The sequence below is a fragment of the Artibeus jamaicensis genome, unplaced genomic scaffold (assembly GCF_021234435.1).
Source record: "Artibeus jamaicensis isolate MK-2021 breed Jamaican fruit bat unplaced genomic scaffold, CSHL_Jam_final scaffold_3307, whole genome shotgun sequence".
In the NCBI taxonomy this organism is placed as follows: domain Eukaryota; kingdom Metazoa; phylum Chordata; class Mammalia; order Chiroptera; family Phyllostomidae; genus Artibeus; species Artibeus jamaicensis.
In genome coordinates, this window is record NW_026522040.1 from 6825790 (window position 1) to 6849056 (window position 23267).

At 50.4% G+C, this 23267-nt stretch overlaps 1 protein-coding gene across 2 annotated transcripts; it reads right to left on the minus strand.

Annotated features, from left to right (window-relative positions):
* Positions 1-2720: 2720 nt before the first annotated feature.
* On the minus strand, positions 2721-23057 carry SMO (smoothened, frizzled class receptor). Of its 2 annotated transcripts, none has more exons than XM_037167744.2 (12): positions 22198-23057; positions 11091-11296; positions 9762-9971; positions 9385-9557; positions 8636-8855; positions 8416-8539; positions 7178-7270; positions 6633-6741; positions 5738-5923; positions 5140-5288; positions 4469-4603; positions 2721-4235 (listed from the first exon to the last, which is right to left on the minus strand). In XM_037167744.2, exons 1-12 carry the CDS (start codon positions 22523-22525, stop codon positions 3802-3804), a joined length of 2367 nt encoding a protein of 788 aa, XP_037023639.2. In that variant the 5' UTR covers positions 22526-23057; the 3' UTR covers positions 2721-3801. The 2 variants fall into 2 exon arrangements, with proteins under 2 accessions (XP_037023639.2, XP_053513088.1); XM_053657113.1 differs by lacking the exon at positions 22198-23057 and adding an exon at positions 11987-12048.
* Between the last annotated feature and the right edge of the window lie 210 nt (positions 23058-23267).

Below are 23267 nucleotides of genomic sequence, written 5' to 3' on the forward strand. Positions count from 1 at the left end.
AGGTAACGTTAAAGGAGTTTATCATCACCAAACCCTTATTATATGAAATGTTAAAGGGACTTATCTAAGAAAAAGATGATAAAAAATATGAACAGTAAAATAACGACAAACTCACAGTTATGAACAACCAAACATAAAATAACAAAAACAAAAATGAACTAAGCAAACAACTAGAACAGGAACAGGATCACAGAAATGGAGATCACATGGAGGGTTATCAGGGGGGACGTGGGAGAGGGAGAATGGGGGGAAGGTACAGAGAATAAGTAGCGTAAATGGTAGGTAGAAAGTAGACAGGGGGCAGTTAGGAATAGTAAAGAAAATGTAGAAACCAAATAACTTATTATGTGCGACCCATGAACATGAACTAAAGGGGGAATGTGGGTGACAGGGGATTCAGGACAGAGGGGAATTAAGCGGGGGAAATGGGACAATTGTAATAGCACGATCAGTACAATATATTTAAAAATATTTTTTAAAAGAAAAAAAAAGCTCAGGCACAGGAAGGGATGGAGCAGTGGAGAAACTGCTTAAAAGAAGTTGGGACCGACAAGCGCAGGCGGCTGCACCGTGTAGGAAGATGGACCATTGAATCCGAGCTTGAGCTCGGTTTTGACGGGGCGAGAATGGTGGTAAGAGCCTGCCAGAGCAGTGAACGCGTGGAGACCTGTTCTCAGGGCAGCAGCCGGGCCACAGGGACTCAGTCCCTTGAACCAAGCTCCTCTTGGACCCTGAGGTGTTCCTTCTGGGGACCTAATTCAGTAGCTTTGGTCAGAAAGTGGCCCCTATGGTTCAGTCATATGATCTGGTGCTCTTATAAAAATACTTTAAGATTTCTTGGTTTGGGGGGAAGTGTGGTACTGGACCTCCAGCTGCCACAATCTAATGTCCGCACTCACAAAAGGTGGGCCCACTGTGCCCTCTAGTGGTCAGGGAGTCTGTCAGCCTCCACAGCCAGACATAAAAACACGTCTCAGCTTTTGAAAGCCTAAAATGAGCTCCCCCTACATACCATTCCTCCCACCCGGCCTTTATGTAAATATTCACACTTAAAAAAAGGGATGGAGGGAATGTCCATGGAGATGAAGAAAGGAAAGAAAATTGTTAACATATTCTCTTATTTCTGAAAAGATCACTAGACAACACTGATAAATGTTATTGTTTTGAATGCCGTTGTTAATAAAGATGAAAAAAGTAGCTACATTACTGCTGAGAGAAGCAGTGATGGCCAGAATGAGCAAGGTAAGCGAGGGATACAGGGTGGCCAGAAGGAACAGCACAGGAAACCCGGATAGAAAGACAAATCAACAGTCAGAACTGAGAGTGAAAAGAGTTGGGACTCAGAGTCAGGAAGACCTTGGGCACAGTGTCACGTACTAGCTGGGAGGCTGTGGGCAAGTCATTCTGATTCACTGAGCTTGTTTTTACAAACAGACGGACAGACAAACAAAAAAACTAGCTCCTCTGATCCCCCTGAATTAATCAAGAAGCAGAACATAACGCCCCAGAGCCAACTCTGGAGCCAGAGCTGAAATAAGATCCGAGCATCACTACTTACAGCATGACCTTGGGCAAACTATTGAAACTTTCTGTCTCGGCACCTTGGGGGTGTTAACAGTGCCCCAAAGGTTCATTGTGAGATTGAAGTTAATCCGTGTGAAGTACTTGGCAGAAAGCCTAGCAAGCATTCAGTAAGAGTTAGCTGGTACTATTATTTTAGTAATATACACGTAAAGTACGGAGACTATGGTCAGATCCGTGAAGTTAGTTCCCCTTCCCCTGCAATATGGCTCTGGGCGAAATGCTTGCAACCCATCACAGGAGCTACTCCCAACCAGTCTGGTCGATATTCCACAATACCCTCCCTGTGTGAGGGTCGCACCCCTTTTCTTCTACTGATTTCCTTTCCACATGATTCCGAGTCCTTGCAACTCAGTTCCCAGGCTTCTACTGACATCTTTTGGGAGGAAGTGGGGCTAACAGGCTTCTTTCAGGGAAGTCTGAATTCCTTTGACTGCCCAGGGGAGGAACCTATGCATCGGAATGCATTCGGTCCCCCTGACATCCCTTATAGAAGGCAAGAGACGCCCAGAGGTGGGGCCCAGGGTTGGCACGAGGAGCCATTCTCATCTACACTACCAGGGGGATGCCTGCTTCCAACCATCACTCCAAGGGCAAGCTGTGGGTTTTTTCCCCTTTTCATTGAATTAATGGGGGTGACACTGGTAAACAAAATTACACAGGTTTGGGGTGCACAGTTCTACAGCACATACGCTGTACACTGTACTGTGTGTTCACCACCCCAAGTGAGGTGTCCGACCATCACCATTTATCCCCCCATAACCCCCTCCCTCCACCCCCCGCAATCACCATGCTGTTTTCTGTGTCCAGTTTTTCCTTTTTCTTTTTAGCACAATCCCCTCTGCCCACCTGTGTGTGTTTTTAATCATCTAAGCTCAGTGCGCAGCGAGGCAGCTGTGGCCACAGAAGAGTTTTTGTCTGTATAGAACCAACTAGTCAGGAAGGGCGGCCAGCACATGAAGCCAACATCAGCCAGAGATCTGACCGTCATGACCTCATTAGTGCTCGAGCCCTTGGCCTTTCATAGTAGCCTGAGGAGGAAGTAGAAGACAGATGAGATCAGGGCCTGTTAAATAGTTAGGTGGAGTCTAGGGCCTTTGGAAAAGAAGGGGGCCAAGAGTTTATATAAAAACCTTTTATTTACTGTTTATATTTCTTCTCCCCAGCCCTGTCTCCCCTCTGGAACCCAGTCAGCTCCTCGGGCTAACCGCTGCCTGGTTCTTGAAGCCGGGGCCTTGGACACATGGAAGGGGCCTTCAAGAGGTTGGAAATCTCTTCCTCCAGTAGTTGCGGAATTTGAAGGAAGCTTTCCTTGCCTGCCTGAAGCCCCAGCAGCTTCCCAGGGTAGCCCTTTAAGTCAGGGGATCCATCCCCCACTGGGTGGGTACAGGGAGAGATAACGAGGCTCCTGCCACTCACTGCCTCTACACCACGCCGGGCTCTGTAGCTGCACCGATCTCCTGCTTGGAGATGGAGCCCAGCAACACAGGTAGGGGATGAGCATGGGATGAAGGCTGCACTTCTGGGTCCTAACCAACAACCAGGAAACAGGAGGAGGTTGGCTTGGTTGAACTGAAATGGGAAAGGGAGGGAGGGCAGGAGGGTGCGGGAGGACATGGGCTGGGTTGTTGGCCTGGGGTGGGGCCGGCTGGACATCTGGGAGGAGAGGTTACAGCCCCTATGGGAATATGCACCCAGCCCCACAACTGCCTGAAAGAAGGAGAAGGGAGCCTTGTTCCCAAGTAGACAAAGGCCTAATGACACAATAAACATTTTTGGTCTGAGGGTGCCAGGAAAGGGCACCCGTTAGTACAGAGAAGGGCAGCCCTTATTTGCCAGACATGGGTTTGGCTGCCTCCTGGCCGCCACGGCCCACTCCGGGTACTGTTGCTCCTACCTCTGCCATTACTGCGCCACCAGAGACTCTGCACACCCTGTGACATTGCTGCAGACTGGGGCTGCCAGTTAGACTCCGGCTGGTGGGGTGGAAACCGGGGCCCTGGAGCTCAGCGCTGTTCCCTGGGCAAGGCCCACCCACGGTTCTACTGGGGCTCTTCCCCACAGTTCTACCACGAGCCAGACCTAGAGAACCCTCCTGGGAGGGCACCAGCCCTCAGGTTCTCTGGAAGAAGAAACCCTGGGGAAGGACTCTTAGGGAGGAAGAGGAGCCTCAGAATGTTCTTTGTTGCTATTTACTGTCCCAGGTCCTGGTCTCCTGGCTCAGAAGTCTGAGTCCGCATCCATGAGCTCTGCCTCCATCAGGTTGGTGCGGGAGTGAATGGGCCCCAGGCCCTGCCGGCGGCCCTGAGCCCAGGCCATGGGGGCTGGGCCGCCGGGTAGAAATGGGTCCTGCAGGGGACTGGGCTCTGGGCAGAAGGGGTTGGAGACCAGGGTCCAGGCTCTCTGTCGGCAGGAGTCCCCAGCACCCCAGGCACCTGCAGCCACCAGGCACTTCTGGCGGGGCAGCTGCGGCAGCCTGGGAACAGCACTGGAGGCGGAGGCCGGGGCGGGGTGGTGAAGCTCTGGGGGTGGCACCAGCGGGCACACCTCCTTCTTCCTCTTCCTCCGCTTCTTCTTACGGCCCAGGCGCTTCTCCAGCTCTGGGGAGATCTCTGCCTCAACCAGCCACAGGTTGGCTTTTTCCTCTGGGGGCACTGGTGGTGGGAGAGAGAACATGAGCCTGGGATCCTGACTCTGTCCACATCACCGTTCTCAGACCCCCAAGCTCTGGGACCCATCACTCTAGACCTCTGGAGCCTCAGCCCCACACTTTAGATCTTTCACAGCTTCCCTCCCCTCTTGTTTTCTGGTAGCTCCTGGTACTACGGTCCCAGTAGCCCCCAGCCTCTATGTCCCTTACCTTCCTACAGAAACCCGAACCCCATACCTGGGGTTGCCACAGGGGTGACAGACACATCCTGGGGCAGTATGGCTCCTCTCCGAGCCACCATCTTGGTGACGTGCTGGGCCCAGGCAGAGGACACATCAGCGGAGGGCTCATTGAGGTCGAAGGCCAAACCCGCTGTAGAAATGGAAGGAAGGGGCAAGGAATAGAGACAGCCCCGTTCCCTGCAGTCAATCATTTCTCCTTCATTCAGCACCATGCGTTCACCTTCCCCCACCTATGGCTCCCCCGCCACCTTGCACAGAAAACCCCACCCCAGAAATCACAGTGATCTCTACCCATTCCCAAATTACAGTGCAACTGACATCTTGGGCACCCAGAATAAGAGCGAGACCTCACTAGAGGCCAGAAATCTAGTTCCTGAAAGCCTGACTTACTCTAGTCCAGGGAGAAGAGCTGGAGAAGACAGGAGAAGGGGAAGGGAGATGAGTCCTCTGGGAAACAAAAGACTACTGAAACCGGGGCAGAGAGAGAGAGGGGAGAGTCGCTGGGATGGCGGTGGACTGGAAAAGAACGACTGTGAGGAGAGGCGGCAGCCCTGCAGTCCTCATGGCCTTCTGAACAGTCCCGTGTCCACACCGGCCCGGGGAGGAACGGGGCACAGAGCTGCTGGCGTTAAGTGGCTCCAGGAGAGGCCAGGGGCCGCAGCTTACCCACAGGCCCGTCGTGGGACACGGTGTGCATGCTGAAGGAGAGCTCCTGGCCTGGGTTCTGCAGCAGCTCGCGCCGCTTGGAGAAGGCCTTGGCGATCATCTTGCTCTTCTTGATGCGTTTGGGCTCATCATCACTCTGTCCCGTCAACCTGAGAGCAGCAGGGGCGAGGGAGGGAGAGAGGAGGAGCAGCCACTTCCCATCAAGTCTTGTGAGAGACCACGGAATCCAACTCCTGCAGGGCAGGGCCTCCAGAGGGCCTGGAGTCCTCAAGGACTCTGAGAAGTGGAGGCCTGCTCTGCAAAGACGGGGGCCTAGACTGCAGGGCTCCTGTGTGCCCAGGTCTCAAATCACGCCACTCTTAAAAGATGCTGGCAGTGGGTTCAGCCCCTAGCCAGGGCTCCCAAGAACAGGGGGCGTCACCAGGGGGCAGTAGTGAGCCACAGAGAAGTCAGCTTGGAGTAACTGCAGAGGCTCAGAAAGGACACCCGCCCCAGGCTGTGCCGGGAGACTTGGGACCTGACAAAGCTTAATGATAGGGACACCTAAGGTGGAGAGACTAGGGCCTCAGAGTCAGAACGGGCTTTTTGCTGACCCCACCTGCACCAGGTGCGTCTCCAGATGAGCAGCGTGGCCTTGGTCCAGACCCAGGTGCTCATGGCGATGCCAGTTCCAAACATGGCAAACAGATTGATCTTCTCCACCAAGAGGCTAGGGCGGTTCTTGATCTCACAGTCAGGGATGGGCTTCTTGGTGGGCAGCCCGATGGTGACATTGGCCTGGCACCTACAGCGAGGGGTGGTAGATGGGTATCCTGGGTGGGTACCCAGACAATTGGCGCCGATTCACAACCGTGAGTGCTCATTAGAGTCACCTGAGAGCTTTTCATAACTACTGATGTCTGGGCCACACCCCAGACAATTAAATCAAAACCCCGGGGAGAGACCCAGGCATCCGTGTGGTTTAGAGCTTCCCGCACTGCAAGCTGGAGCCTTGAAGGAGTTGATGTGGACTGGCAGTCATTTTAACAAGCATTTTAACGGCTGCTCCTGGAGTCTTTTAACAGCTGAGATGCCTCACTCTCTGATTGGTCCTCATGGTGACACAAAAACACAGGCAACTCAGCAGGCATTACCAGGCTATTAACTCATCACAGAGAGCAACTACTTCTGGGCAGGGCTCTCCAATAAGCTCTAAAAAAGAGTAGGCGTGAGCATTGGAGAGAGCAACTCCTGCAGCTAACAGAGTCGGCCAGAGAAGCCGAAACACAAGGTGGCTTCTTAACAGTTACAAACACCACCGCCAGACAGCCATGGGGGTGCAGAGTTGATCGGGGACTTGAGGGCTATTTGCTATGTTGGCAGATAACAGGGCGATTGACATCCTGGGCACCCAGAGCAAGAGAGGCAGATTCCTGCGGGACAGCACAGGCAGGATGTCCCTGCGGTGCCGGCTCTGGCTCCCCCAAGTCCCCGAGCCCCCGTCCTGCACTCACAGCACGTAGTCCCGGAAGCTTCGCTCCCACTCAGCCTGGTTGAAGAAGTCGTAGAAGTGGCAGCTGAAGGTGATGAGGACAAAGCCAAAGGCCAGGAAGCCAAAAATGCCTGCGGAGGGCCAGGGGTGGGCAAGGCGTTACCAATCCCAGTGTGGGAGCAGCTGTGGGGAGGAGGGCCCGAAAGACGGCTGAGTCTGGGCTGAATTCACACTAGGCTCGCTTCAAGAACTACAGTCTCCAAAACGAGGCAGGAGGGCATTTGAGGCAGCCGTGGGAGGCCCGGGTGGGAGGGAAGCGGGCACAAAGAAGCAGTCTTGGCATGAACTTGAATTCTTCCACCTGAGAAGGTCCCCTTCTTTCAAGCTGCTACCACCACACACACATACATACACACACACACACACACACACACACACACACACAGCCTTGTCTTGCCCCATGACTGCTAACTTGTGCCACTGACTTACGACACCCTCCAAGACCCTATCCTGCAGGTCCCACAGCTGCAGGAGGGTGCAGTGTTGGGCTGGGTAGCACCCACTCACCCAGGCGCAGCATGGTCTCGTTGATCTTGCTGGCAGCCTTCTCGCTCAATAGCCCAGGGTGGTTGCTCTTGATGGAGAACAGAGTCATGACTCCTGGACAGAAGGGACACCTCAGACATTAGTGGGGAGATGATACTCTGTGCTGTGGACGGGAAAGACTGGGGCAGAGCACAGATGGACATAGAGAGGAGAGGGCACGCTGGGTCTGGCCCGGCCGCCCTGACGTAAGGCGGCCAGGTCAAAGCTGTTCTCTGGAAAAGGCGTGAAGAGAGACTTGAGAACAGTGTTGTCCAATAGAAATATAGCATAAGCCACGCACCTAATCTCAAATTTTCTAGAAGCCACATTAAAAGAGTAAAAAGACACGAATGAAACTAATTTCAGTGTATTTTATAAGCAGTATACCACTGTTTATTATATTATCATTTCAACGCGTAGTCCCTACTACAGCTTATTAGCGAGTGTGCTATGTCTTTGAAACGCAGTGTGTATTTTACACTGACGACACGTCTTGATCTGGGCTAGTTTCAACACATGTGGCAAGTGGCCACCAAACAGGACAGCACGGACACAAAACACAAACCGGGGGCCCAGACGCTGCCAAAAAGAGAGGAAAGAAGTGGGCTGAACAGAAGGTTGACTTTCTGTGGAGGGAGGAAACTGAAATTTACACAAAGAAGCAACCAAAATGAGCAAAGAAGATAGGAAGGCGGAGGTGGAGGTGACAGACTGAGATGGGGAAATTAGGGACCAGAGGATCTGTGCATATTGTGACAACTGTGTGTGCGCGTGTGTTGTGGGCAGGAGGGCGATGGGAAATCAGGCTCCCAAACACAAGGGCATATACAAATTTAGAGGGAGCACACTACACCAAAGTCCCCAAACTGGTCCACGTGGACAGAGCAGGCAACCCACCACCGAGTGCACCTGGCCAAGGGCTGAGGGGAGACTGGAACCAGTCTGGGTCCCACTTAACAAGCTGTGAATGTGGATCAAGGCTCTGAAAAAAAGGGGTGCATTTTTCAGACCAACACAAAGGTGTTGTCCCACATCGGGTGCCTCAGGTTCTGTGTGTGCCTGGAAGGGGCCCCGGCTAGGCAGACAAGACCCAGTGTGGCCCGGCCCGGATCCCCCTGCGAAGGCAGCAGAGCTGGCGGTGCCCAGCTCCTACTTTCACAGAGCTGGTTCTCAGCCTGTTTTGGTGCCCTGGTCCTGGTCCTGGTCCGGCCCTCACTCACCGCGGATGAGGAAGTAACCGCCCACAATGAGCACCAGGCCAATCGGGGCCAGCACGAAGCCAGCGCGGTATCGGTAGTTCTTGTAGCCCACAAAACAGATGCCGCTCACGGAGTCCCCGTCCACCTACAGCCAGAAGGGGTGGTGGGACAGATTTGGTCACTGGCCCCCTCTTCCAAGTCCATCCCACTCAGGACCCCAGTCCCCTACCAGTTACTATACCTGGGCCACAGCGAGGATGGCCACAGTGAGGACAAAAGGGAGTGACCAGGTGAGCAGGTGGAAGTAGGAGGTCTTGCCGGAGAGCGGCTGGTAGGTAGTGCCCAGGGCTTTGAAGGAGGTGTGCCAGGCGTAGGTGAGGACCACAAACCAGACGACACCAGCCATCAGGGCGTAGTATACAATGACGAAGATGATGACACAGGACAGGGTCTCGTTGGAGCTGCACAGGCATGTGGGGTGTCACTCCGGGAGGTCATTCTGTATTCCCTCTACCAGTTCTCTCCACCCTGTCTCTACACCCATCTCTCAGGTCTGGTGGTTCCCTAGGAGTCAGGGCTTGAAACCAGGACCCAGGCAGATTTAAAGAGGATGCAGAAGATGCCCCTTCAAACAGATGCAAACAGTCAAGGTCCTAATACTGAAACCAAGGTCCTTCCAGGGGTGTCCAACCCGCGGCCCATGGGCCACATGCAGCCCAGGATGGCTCTGAACGGGGCCCAGCACAAAACTGTAAATTTACTTAGAACACGGTGAAACTTTTTTGTTTTCGTTAGTGTTTGTGTATTTAATGTGTGGCCCCAGGACAACTCTTCTTCTTCCAGTGTGTCCCAGAGACGCCAAAAGGTTTGACACCCCTGCAAGACCCTGGGTGCAAAAAGGCAGGCCCGAATCCTACCCTGAAACCCCTTTTGCGGTAAACACGCATTCCAGCCTTCCTCCCCTCACCTCTGGGTCCCCAAGACACCTACGTGGGCTCCCCAAGCCTCATGGTGCCATCCGCACGGCAGACGATCTCGCGGCGGGCGCCGTCCATGAACTGGGCCAGCCAGCCAATGCTGCCCACAAAGAAACACGCGTTGACGTAGAAGAGAATAACCGCGGGGTAGCGGTTGGAATTGCGCCAGTCAGCCACGAAAGTGGCCTGGAAGAGAGAAGTGGGGTCCGTCTCACGAGCCTGGGGTTATTTTGCCCCTACAGACGCCCTTATGACCCCGCCGTGACCCTCCCCAGCCCCCCCAAGTCGTCCTCTCCCCGCCTCCCTCCCTGCCCCAGAGCCCAGCCTCTCTCTCTGACAGTCCGCTCCCTTCCCCCTCTGCAGGCTGAGTGTCCCGGGCCCTCGGCTGACCAGGGTGAAGAGCGTGCACAGCCCCGTGACCGCGCCGAAGGCCGCGATGTAGCTGTGCATGTCCCGGTGCTCCGCCTCGGTGAAGAGCGGGTTCTGGCACTGGATCCCGCAGCCCTCCACGTCTTCGTACCAGCTCTTGGGGTTGTCGGTCCGAACCAAGGGAGCCTCACACTGGCCCGAGCTGTTGAACTTGATGTTCTGCACCTCATTCTGGCACAAGGGAAGAGGAGGATGGTACAAAAGGGAGCGGGAGGCTCAGGGAGACCTTGGGTTCAGTGAGGGGCGCAGGGGTAGCATGGGGGAGTGGCTGAGGGCACAGACGCTGGAGACAGCCTGTGGCAAACTATCTCACTTCTCTGTCACCACAGTTTCCCCAGTGGGGAAAGGATGCATTTGGAATGAATATGGGGTTGGAGGAGAGCTCTGGGGGTGCCCTGGACCACCAACAAGATGATCACGTGGGCCCCAGAGCCAACAAGCCTGAAACAGCGCTGGAAGCAACAAGGACGAAACTGAAGCCGCCCTATTTGGGGCGCATCGTGAGAAGGCAGGGTGCTTTGGAAAAGGCATTAATGCTGGGAAAGATGGGAGGCAGCAGGGAAAGGGAAGACCAAGCATGAGGTGGACTGACTCCGTGAAAGAAGCTGCAGGCACGAGTGCGCAGCAGCAGCGGAGCGGGGCTGGTGAGGGAGGACAGGACGTCATGCACGTCACTCATCCCTGGGGTCACCAGGGGTCGGAGCTGACTCAACAGCTTGTGACCCACGCACCTACTTCATGGTGGGGCTTACGGGGTAAATGGATAAAGAGATATAAAATGCTCCAATAGCATTTGGCAGGTAGTAAACCGTAACAGTAGTGTTACTACCCTCATTATTATCATCACTATTGATAATAGTGATGAAAGAGATGATGATGAAAGAGAGTCGTCACTCATGGCTCTCTTTTGTCACCCAGGACTAGAACGCATTCCGTCTCAGTGTCTCCGGCTGTTTTACCTGTGCCTTGACTCCCTAAATACACAGCAAATGTCATCGGGATAGGTTCCTGTCGTCTGTGACAGCCATACCTCCCTAACACCCGACACAGCTGGTGCTCAAAACGTATGTGTCGCACGCACTTATCTTTTTATTAAAAGACAAAATAAAAGGATGGCACTGGTGCGTGGGCCCAGCTTACAAGCTTCAGTTGGCATCTGTGGGCTGTTGAGCCGTGGCTGCTGACGTGGGGTCCCCCAGGAGGGGAGGCTCTGGGCACCCCGGTCTCCTGTCCCGCCAGGCCGGCCCTACGCCCGGTCCTGAGCAGCCCCTCGCCCCACAGGGCACTCACCGGGCAGCCCTCCGGGAAGTGGTCAGGGGTGCAGCGCAGGAATTCGGGCCAGCCCCGCTCCCTCTCCACGATGGCACAAGGGCCTCGGGTGGCTTGGCAGAGGGTGCGGCTGGGCAGCTCCACCCGGTCGTTCTCACACTTGGGCATGTACACAGCACACAGCAGGGGCTGGATCACTGCCCAGCACCGGGGGGCGTTCCGGAGGCCTGCGGGGTGACGACAGTGCGGACACGTTACAGTGAAGCTCCCTCCTCATCCAGCCCCACAGGCACAGCGGCAGCCCTGTTTCCCAGGCCTAAGGCATCTGTCTTTGCCTCGATGCAGGCCGCTGCGGCTCGGAGCTGTCGGGCAAGGTACTTCTCAACAGGGCACGTGGGCAGGACGATTCTGTGCGCAGGTCTGTCCCATGTATCACAGGACCTTTAGCATCGCAGGACCCTGCCCACTGTCAGCGGAACCCCTACTTCACTGTAATACCCCCAAAATGCTCCCTCCCAAACCCCCTGCCAGGGGTGGTGACTAGAAGACAACCTGAAGAGGAGCTTTCTGCGATGCTACTCATGTCCTACCTCTCGCTCCGGTACCAGATACCTGGGGACATCCACCTTGTGAATACCAAGCTTATGGTCGGTGCACTTTTCTATATGCATAGTATAATTCAGTTAAAGTTTTATACAACAGCCCCTGATTCCAAATGCCCAGCTAAGGAGTATAAGCACCTCTGGCTGAGAATCCCAGGTTGATTTACCTTCTACCTTTTGGAGGATATTTTTTAAATGCTATAGGCCTCCCCCAGGGGGAAGGAGAGTGGTGGGACCCACCCCTCACGGCGCCTGTGCTCCAGACCAGGAGTCCTCTCCCCTCGCCAAGATCCCAGGGCCCCGGGGCCCTCTTACCAAGCAGAGGCGAGACAGAGAACAGGTGGGAGCTAAGAAGAGGTAGTCAGGGGAGCCAGGCACTCCAAGGTCAGAGGAGGAAACAGGAGACCAGGTGGAGAGAAACAGAGGAGGCTGTGTCCAGGGCAGAGGGAGGAAAGGAGGCGTCAGCAAGACAGAAACCGCTGCCCCAGTGGCTGGGCTCACTCAGCATTCTGCCCCCTTCGCCCCTCCTGAATCATCCTTGCTTCAGGAGCACCTATGTCCCAAACAAGAAGTTGAATTAGGAGACACTTCTGAGGACACGAGAGCCAACATGGGTGCTGGCCACACTGCTGGGCTAGGGGGTCGTGGGGGTAGGCAGGTAACTGCTCTTTTGGGGGCCAGATATAGTACAGGGGTGAGGAGCACGAACACTGCAGCTGGCCTGCCTGGGCCAAATCTCGGCCCCATTTCCTGGCTGTGTGATCTTAAGCAAATTACTTAATCTCTGTCTCTAGCCTCAGTGTCCCTGTCTGTGAAATGGGAACAATGCGTTTACCTTGTGGGACTGCTGGCAAGAGTGAGATAACAAGTTAGCTGCTTAGCACGGTGCCTGTCACACAGCAAACACTGGGGAAATGTTTAGTTATTACCAGTAGCTCCCTGAGGCCTCCGACCACCCACTGCTCTCACCATGACACAGCCTACTCCAGAGGCACAGGGCAAGGTCCTGTCACTTAAGAAGCAATGATCTTGGGCAGCGGTACTCAGACCTGACTCAGATGAGAATCATTTGGGGAAGCCCTTATGACCTTCGGTAGAGAATCCACCCTCAGAAAGTCTGCCTGAGTGGGTGTGGGTGGAGAAAACTGCAGTGGGTGCCAGGGGTTGGGTGGGAGGAGGGTTTGCCTACAAAAGGGGCCGCATGAAGGAGTATTTGGGGGATGGGATTGTTTGCTGTCTTGGGGTTGGTTATACAACTATACGTTTGCCTAAACTCATAGAACTGCACAATAAGGAAAAAGTAAATTTTACTGGGTGTTTATTAAAAATTGGGGTGAGCTCACTAGAGTAAAATGTACGTATTCTACAGAAACAGCAGGCAGTTGATTAATAAAAATACTGTGGTATTTGGATATTTGGATATTTGTGGTAATTATCAACTTCTAAAAATATGTAATTTTGCCCTGGTTGGTGTGACTCTGTGGGTTGAGCACTGGCCTACAAACCAAAGGGTCACTGGTTCGATTCCCAGTCAGGGCACATGCCTGGGTTGCAGGCCAAGTCCCCAGATGGGGGCGCACAGGAGGCAATCCCATATTGATGTTTCTCTCCCTCCTTTCCCCTCTCTCTAAATATAAATAAATAAAATCTTAAAAAATAATAATCATACAGCAGTATAATATGACACTATTCAGGGTAGAACTGTTTGCAGTGAAATGGAACTATTCCCAACACATCTTGTTAAACTCACTCAGCTGAGTGGAGAACAGCCGGGAGAGTCTGCCACTACCATGGGAAGAAAAAAACTAAGGCCACATCGACATTTGTACAAACGTCGGCACTCTCTAGAAGGACACATGGAAACCAGTGTTGGCGGCTGCCTCTGGGAAAAGGAAATAGGCAGCTGGGAACACACATGGAGGGATTTAACTTCTGTTGCTTTTGAATTTTGTCCTAGGTTGAAAAGCAATTAACTTTAAAAAATAAATGTGCCAATTACTGAGATGAGAAAAGCTTCCCAAAGAAGAGAAGGGAATGAGATTGCTAACAGGGAGAAAGGGGACATCAACTTTATCGGTGCTGTTTTATTTTTTGATTTTAATAAAATACGAAACAAAAAACTAGGGACGCAGTTTTCTACATTCCTAAAACTTTAAAATAACATTTGCCACAATTTTGACTTTGAAAGAGACTTTTTGTTTGTGTGATACTGATGAGCAGCCGAGTTGGAACCTTCATTCTGAGACTGGGTTGACATTAGAAAATGTAATCAATGTAATTTACTACATCCATAAATTAAAGAAGAAAAAAATCATGTGATCATCTCAACAGATTAACAGTAGTTGATAAAATCAACATCCAGCCATGATAAAAAGACAATTGACACACTAGGAATAGAAGAGAACTTCCTTAACCTGTAAAAATGTAACTACAAGAAACCTACACTGAACACCGTGTTTAATAGTGAAAAGTAGAAAAGCTTTCACTAGAACACAGAAAAAGTCACGGATGAAGGATGCTGCTACACTCACCACTTCCATTTAACAATGTACCGGATGCCTTAATTAGTGCAGCAAGGCAATCAACATAAACACACATAGGGCTTGAAAAGAGATACAAACTCATCATTCACAAATGCAATAACTGTGTGTGTAGAATAAATTCAGCTAGTTTACAGGATTCAAAATCAATTGTGTTTTCACACACAATTGTTTCTGTTTCAGCAACAAACAGAAAACAAAATGTTTAAGGGATCATTTATAATAGCATAAAAATGATCAAGTACCTGGGAATGAACCTAATAAGTTATATTTAAGAAATCCTTGCAGAAAAACTATAAAAAATATTGAGAAAATGAAAGATCTAAATGGAAATATATAATGAAATGATTGAAATACACGATATTGTAAAGATGTCTTTTTTCAAATTAATTTATATACTCCATGTAATTGCAATCAACACCACCAACAATAACCGAGGCCACAGTAATCAGAACAGCCTGGAACTGGCATAAGAACAGACACACAGACCAATGGAACAGGACAGAGAGCCCAGAAATGAACCCATGTCTCTATGGTCAATTAATATTTGACAAAGGGGGCAGAAGCATAAAATGGAGTAAAAATTGCCTCTTCAACAAATGGTGTGGGGAGATCTAGACAGCTACATGCAGAAAAAAAAAAGAAAGAAAGAAATGCGACCACTAACTTACACTATACACAAAAATAAACTCAAGATGGATAAAAGACTTAAATATAAGTCATGACACCATAAAAGTCCTACAGGAGAACATAGGCAGGAAAATGTCAGATAGTCCATGCAGCAATACCTTCACCGATATATCTCCTAGGGATAGGATATAAAGGAAAGAATAAACAAATGGGACTGCATCAAATTAAAAAGCTTCTGCATGGCTAAAGAAACCATCAGCAAAATGAAAAGGGTACCAACCATATGGGAAAATGCATTTGCCAATGATACCTTGGACAAGGGTTTGATCTCCAAAATATATAAAGAACTCACATGACTCCACACCAGGAAGACAAACAATCCAATTTAAAAATGGGGAAAGGACCTAAACAGACACCTCTCCAAAGAGGACATACGGAGAGCCCAGAGACATATGAAAGGATGCTCAGGATCATTTAGCCATCAGAGAGATGCAGAGTAAAAACACAATGAGATACCATTTCACCCCAGTCAGAATGGCCATCATAATCAAATCAACAAACAAGTGCTGGTGAGGATGTGGAGAAAAGGGAACCCTAGTGCACTGTTGGTGGGAACGCAGACTGCTGCAGCCACTGTGGAAAGCAGTATGGAATTTCCTCAAAAAACTGAAAATGTAACTGCCTTTTGACCTGGCAATTCCACTTTAGGGTTATACCCTAACAATCCTGAAACACCAATTCAAAAGAACCTATGCACCCCAATGTTCATAGCAGCATTATTTACAATAGCCAAGTGCTGGAAGCAACTTAAGTGTCCATCAGTACATGAGCGGATCAAAAAACTGTGGTATGATTTACACAATGGAATACTACGCAGGAGAAAGAAACTCATACCCTTCATGACAGCATGAATGGGTCTTGAGAAGATTATACTAAGTGAAATAAGCCAGGAAGTAAAAGATACATACCATATGATCTCACCTATAAGTGGAACCTAATCAACAAAACAAACAAGCAAACAAAATAGAACCAGAGATGTGGAAATAAAGAACAAACTGACAGTGACCAGAGGGGAGGGTGGAGGGGGAAGGAGGATTATAGGGGAAAGAAGGGGAAGGGTCAAGTCGAGGAACATGTATAAAGGGCCCATGGACAAAGACAGCAGGGGCGGGGGGAGGGGAGCAGATTGAAAGTTGAAGATGGGGGATGGGTAAGGCAGGGGAGAGTAATGGGGGGAAATGGGGACAACGGTAAGTGAACAACAATAAAAAAATTAGAATGAAAAATAAAATTTTTCTATGGTTAAAAAAACCCTAACAATAATTATTTTTATATTAAAGCACAAAAAAAATCAAGAATAGCCCACACTCTCTATCAGATAGTGCTATACTGTAAAGCAGAGGTTTTTAGCCTCGAGTTCACAAAGGATTCTCAGAGAGAATTCAGGGATCCATGAATTTGGGTGGGAAAAACAATTACATCTAACTGAAATTTAGCATTTCCTTCCATTAAAAATAAACAACATACCACAATAATGTTGGTGATACCTGTGGCTTTGTCTCAAATAGAAATCAGATAACTTTGTTGCAGATATCTCAAAATAGTCACTGCTCATCACCACCTTGATATTGCAGTGGTTATTAAACCTACACCAGATCCTACAGTGCATTGCTAAAGAAGCACAAAAATATTAGAGCGTAAACTTTTAAAATATTTGATAACTAGCCCCGGCTGGTGTAGCTCAGTGGCTTGAACACAGGCTGTGAACCAAACAGTCACCAGTTCAACTCCCAGTCAGGGCACATGCCTGGGCTGTGGGCCAGGTCCCCAGTGGGGGCCACATGAGAGGCAACCACACACTGATGTTTCTCTCCCTCTCCTTTCCCCTCTCTCTAAAAAATAAGTAAATAAAACTTTAAAAAATAAAATGACCTTATTTTTAAAAATTAAGTGTATTAAAGTAATTTTTTAAATTTGATAACTGTATTTCAATATAATTAATTTCCTTCATAATCCTCAATACTGCTTTTTAATCCAATATGTTTTACTTTATAAACTTAAAAATACTATACCAAGAAGGGGCCCATGGATTTTACCAGACTGTCAAAATAGTTCATAGCTCAAAGAAGGGGAAGAACCATGTTATAAAGATAAGAAAATTAAGATGGTGTGGAACTGGCAAGAGACAGACAAATAGACCTACCAAATAAAGATCACAGAAACAAATATATATTTCAACCCTTGATTTATGGCAGAGTAGTGGACAAAGAATATTCACTTTAACAAATGATATTGACTATGTATGTATGAAATTGGAGCTCTAAAATCAATTCCAGGTGATTTATGTGCTTAAAATGAAAGAGAAATCTATAAAGTTTTGAGAAAATAGTGTAAAAGAATAGATTCATGGCTTAGTGGTATAAAAGGGCCATGTATTAAAATAAAATATGGTCAGTACTTCTTATCAAAAGTTTAATAAATGACTACCTTAAAGTTTAGAACTTCTGTTCAACAAAAGACACAGAGAATGAAAAGGCGAGCCACTGAACAGGAAATCTTTTCAATACATGCAACCAACAAGGGGCTCCTACCCGTGAAGATCTCCTACAAATCTTCTAAAAGTGACAGCTAGCCCTGTCGAAAAATGGGCCAAAGATTTGGACAGACACTTCACAAAAAGAAGAACTCCAATGGCTAGTAAACATCTCGAATGGTGCTTAACCTCACTAGTAATCAGGGAAATGCAAATTAAAATCACAAATACATACAACATATGCACTAGTTTGGCAAAATTTTAAAGGTAGACAATACCAAGAGTCAGTCAGGAATCATGTGAAACAATGGCGTCTATTCTATAGGGCTAATGGGAGTGTAAGTTGGTACAACCACTTTGAAAAACTCTTTGGTGTTATCTAGTAAAGGTGAAGGTGTACCTGCCCTTATCTCCAAGTATGCACCCAGGTGCACCAGGATATACAAAAAAGAACACTCACAGCAATGGTATTCCCAGTGGCCCCCAACTGGGGACAAGTTTAATGTTTAACAACATTAAACATTAAAATGGGCAAATAAATTGGGATACATTTTGCAGCGGAATACTATTCAGCAATGAAAAATGAGCTGCGATAATATGAATCTTACAAAATAATGCAGAATAAAAGAAACAAGACATGAAAGAATACACACAGCATGATTCCACTGTATAAAGTTAAAAAACATGAAAATTGAATTCTAGGCATTCCAAAACCAGATGATAAAACTATAGAGGAAAAGGAAATAATTATCCAAAAATCAGGGTAGTGGTTACTTCTAAAAGAGGAAGGAGGGGGGGTGTGATTGGAAAAGACAAAGGGGGGGGCTTCTGGGGGTCCCACTGTGGCCTAGTTCTTGATCCATATGGCTCCTCATAATTATTTATTGTTTAGCGCCTTTGAGTTTTGTACACTTTCTGTATACATGCTACATTTCACAATTAAAACCTTAAAAATCTAAAGCAAAAATGAAAATGTGGGCCCATGGGTGTTATTCCATATTTTAATTTTTAGTTTTTCAACTCCCAGTATCATTTGTTTTTCTTGGAAGCTAGATACAATTAACTGTAGCAAAACTGTGCTCAATACTATTTAAGTCTCATTTTAGTTTCTTTAAACTACCTCAGCATTTGTAAATGTGCGTTATTCCATATTTCATACTTTCCATATATATGCGTGTGTATATGAATGATCTGACACAAATAACACCCCTTTTTATTACAAAATCATAAGTGTGTGATTCTGTGACATCATAATATCATACTCAAGCATACCACATGACATTTCAGGTGAAGTGTTCAAATTAAAACTATCAATTATTACGCCCATATTGTTACCCTACCAACTACATTCAAGCAGGCCCTGTGTATATAAACTGATTTTGACCAGGAGCCAGCCAGGTTTGGGAACAGTTCTAAGGAAATGCTTCCCGATCTGACCCTGTGAACAACTCACCACCACCACCGACATCCCTCCTCTCATCTCTCAACTAGATGTCTGAGAGTCAAATGAGAAATTCCTCCCAGCTTCCCTGGCTTTCTCCTCCTGGATGCTGCAGCTGGGTGACCGGCCACACCCCCCTGTGCACAGGCAGAGCACAGCAGTTGTCAAAGAGGCTACGTGCTGGCTGTCAGGGACCTCTCTCGCTTGCCAGCCTCTCGCTTTTCTGCGTCTTTGCTCCACTTACCAAACCAGATTTGGCCGAAGTTGGACCATGACCTCGGTATTATGATTATCTGATCAACCCGCTATGCCTCAGAGGAGGCATTTGCAAGCTATAATGGAGAAGATACTGAACCCTGAAGAAGACCACTCCGGAGAGTTGGGAGAGATAGGAGAGATTCGAGTTCTATACAAATCCAGGAACTGGCCCCACCTGCGCTATGAACTGCCACCCACAACGGTATCCTTCCGACCTTCCGAAGGCTCAGGAGTCTGGGCGGAAGAAGCACACGGCCCAGCGGCCACCTTCTGCAGCAACGCCTAGTCCAGATCTGCTGGCACTCTCCACACGGACGTCCGATAAGCGCCTCTAATTCGCTTGGCCGAAGCTGAAGCCCCTGCTTTCTTCTAAACCTCCCTCTCTTTTAGCCTTCTCTGGCTTCATGAAAGGGAAGGTATCGCCTTTCATCAAGCCCTTTATCCAGCTCATGGGCAAGTCCCATTGATTCTAGCTCTGCAACTGTGGGGCCTGTCCACTCCTACAGCCTGTTACCCCAGTCCTGACCCCATCATCTCTCCCCTGGACTCCTTCAACCATCCTCTAAATAAGCAACCAGCCTCCAGGTTTTCCCTCCAACCATGGCTCCTTCACATGGCACCCAGAGATCTTTCTAAAATGCAAACATGATTACATTTCTCCCTTGCTTAAAAGCCTTCAATGGCTCCTTATTATCCTTTGGATAACACGCAAACTTCTTAATATAGGGGATGAATGCCTTTATTTTCTAATTCTCTAGGTCTTTTCTCATATAATTCCTCTCTCCCATGCTTTGATCTGGTGCTACTGAAATTGGTAAACTTCTTTAAAAGTAACAAGCCCTCTCACCCCTTCACCTTAGTGTGTGCTATTTCCTCTTCCTAACCCTTCCCATCCAACCCTTCCTTGGCCCAGGTAATTCCTACTTATTTCTCAGATCATGGGGCAAACAGGCAGAGTCTTCTTCTCTTGCTCCACAAAGTCCTTTGTGTTCCTCCAGCATCCTACTTTGTCACAGTACCTTTCACAAATATTGCTAAAGCCTGTTTCACTTTCTGTCTTCTGCTTGATGGCAGGGTTCATGTCTTTATTGTTCATCTCTGTATGTCCCAGAACCTGACCCAGGCTGCAGCAAGCACCCAAAGCCTAAATGAATAAGTGCTTGGGTGACTGTGTGTACTCAGAACTCTGAGGCTTTCAGAAAGAAGTGATGAACAAGTAGTCTCTACTTTCAAAAGTTTACAGAAGATGACCTAGATCATTTTCATCCTTCACCTACAAAAATATCTCCAAGAGCCAGGTGACCCGACCACGTCTAAAGCCAAGTCAAGCCCCTAACCCAGGACAGGACCAGTCACTGGCCACTCGCCACAATTCCCAGCTGGCAGCCTGTCTGGGATTCTTACTCTTGGTCCAGGTTGACTTTACCCACCCACTGGCTCAGCTCGTACCAACACCTGCTTCTGGTCCTCCTTCATAGGACATCCCACAGAAGGGCCCTGGGCAGAAAGAGAACAATGAGAAGGCACATGGGAATGGGGCTGAGCTGAGGGATGCCGGGCGGCTGCGGAAAAGAGCTCCGAGTGAACTAAGGATCTGGGCTCAGGGCTGGCATCCCTGCAGGAACCTGCCCCACCCAGGCACAGCTAGTGGGGTTTGAGCCTTCGAAGACAGCAGCTGGTTCTAACTCCTAAACTCTCCCGCCCAAACCACTTCTGCCCATTCAGCAGCTGCTCTCAGGACAGGAGCAGGGGCTGTAAAGAAGTTCATACCCTTCCTTCTGGATTTGATAGTAACAATAGAAGTTTGGACCCTCTGGCTGGTCTCGGCTGCTGAAGGACACCTCAGTCTGGGATGTTGAGAGCCTGTGGATACTTCCACAGTAACATCAAGTCACAGAGCCCTCACCTCAGTGTGGGATTATGGTCCAGCTTGAAAATCTGCAGAAGGAGCCCAAATGGTCCTTCCTTAGCAGTGTGGAGTGAATTATGTCCCCACCTGTCACTCTTCTGAGCTGGCAGCTTGCAGGGTGCTTAGGAAGGAACCTGGCCTTGTCACTCCCTGCTTCTAGCCAGCGTGATTCAAAACTGACATTGGAGAAAGAAAATAAAATCCAAAAGCCAGGCGCAGATCTGGTAACCTCCTTTAGACAGACTTCACGCGCCGCCCCCCTCAGTTCTGCACCTGTGCCCCAGGGGTGCATCATTATTTGATGACAAATAATTATCAAAACAGTAACATTCCTTCCCAATCTCAAACAAAAACCAGAGTCCCCATTTTTCAGATGAGGAAACCCTGAAATCTCCTGTGAAAGCAAGACAAGATCAGGGTTCTCTGAACTTCCAGTCTCCCAAAACAATATTTCTGAAACTTTCTGGTTACCTTAAAAAAATATTTTTTTATTGATTGATTTTAGAGAGAGAGGAAGGGAGGGAGAGAGAGAGAAAGAGAGGGAGGGAAACATCGATTTGTTGTCCCGCGTACTCACGCACTCATGGGTGGATTCTTGTGTGTGCCCTGACTTGGACGGAGCCCACACGCTAGGCGTGGGGGACCCTGAACTGCACGGAGACTGTGCTCTAACCGACTGAGCTACCTGGCTAGGGCCTCTGGTTACCTTTTAATTACTCATTATCAGGGGGTTTCTCATTCCTCACAAATTTCACTAATTTTCATTTCCCGCCCTTCATGCCTAAATCTTCTATTTACATTCTTCCCATTTTCCTCTTCAACTGGATCTCTCTCCTCCAAGGTCTAAACACCTCCTTGAATCATTGAGGACCCAGCTTCCAGAGTGGCACTTACCTGAAGCATCTCCTCTTTTTTTTAAAGTCCTTTCTTGTCTCTCGGAGTCCTTTCAGGACCGGCTCCCAGTTCCTCCGCATCCTTAGCTCACCCACCCCGCTCAGGCCCTTTGTGACCCACTTCCTCAACTTCCTCGCGCTCCTTCCCCTTCACCGAGGGTGCCGTCCTGCACGCAGCCTGCTCGGAACTTTCCGACTCAGTTCCTCCCAGTCACCCGGGTGCAGCTCCCGCCCTCTCCGAATCTCAGGCCTGAGACTGTTCTTTCCCGGAGTCCCCGCATCCCACCACCGCAGCCCCGGACTCGGGCTTCCGCGCGCTTACCGGACCAGAGCACGAGCTTGCCGTGCGCTTCCTCCTGGGACTCCGAGTCCCCGGCCAGCAGCGTGGAGGTGGCCTCGTAGGGCAGCGCCGAGCCCAGGCACACGTTGTAGCGCAGCGGCTCGCAGGCGGCAGCACGACCGCAATGGCTCAGCAGCGGCGGAGGGCCGGTCACCGCCGCGCTCCTCCGGGCGCTCCCGCCCGTGTTCCGCGGCCCAGGCCCGGTCGCGTTCCCGCTCAAGGCCATACCCCGGCCCGGGCCCCCCAGCAGCAGCAGCAGCAACCCCAGAGACAAGAGCTCCGGGCCCCATGCAAGCCGGGCAGCGGCCATGGCCAAACCCGCCAACTCAGCAGAAGCCCCGGCGCCCCCCGCCCGCTCCCCGGAGCCCCCTGGGCCCACGCGCAACCCTTGGGGCTGCGGAGGCGACTCAGACGACCTGCGCGTCCCGCGAGCCCTGTGCTGGGCTCCCCCGGGTGCTCCGCGCGCCGCGAGCCCTCGGCGCCCAACTTCGAAAACTTTGGAACCTGGGGCCCATGTTTAGGCGGCGGAGGCCCGGGCGGGGATGCACTGCTCCCTACCCCTTTCCCTGGCAATCCAAGTTGTCTTCAGCCCTGGGAGCTCCCGGGGCCCCAAATCTGCAGCCCCATCCCCTCTTCCACCATTAAAAACCAGCTCCGGGCCCCGCGTTGGAGGCCAGGCGTGGGCCCTGGGTCCGGGACTAAGTTCCCGGCGCCGCCCCCGCGCCAGCCCGGGGCCCGGCGGCCACCTTCGCCAGAGCGCGCCGCAGCCCCCGACTGCCCCCGCCGACTGCCCGGTTCCTTTGTTGCTCTAGCTCGCTAGGCTTTCTGGAATGCACGGGCCTCGTCAGCCAAGCCCGGCCCCCGCTGCTCCACGGCTGGGGGAGGGACTGGCCGAGGGAGGGAAGAGGAGGGGAGGGGACGGGAGAGAGGAGGAGCACGAGCTTCAGCGACTCTGGCGCGCAGAGGGTCCGGGGCCAGGGACTAAGGTGACGCTGCCCGCCGCCCCAGAGCACGAGATAGGTGGCAATCGTGTCCCGGAGCTGCACCGAGAC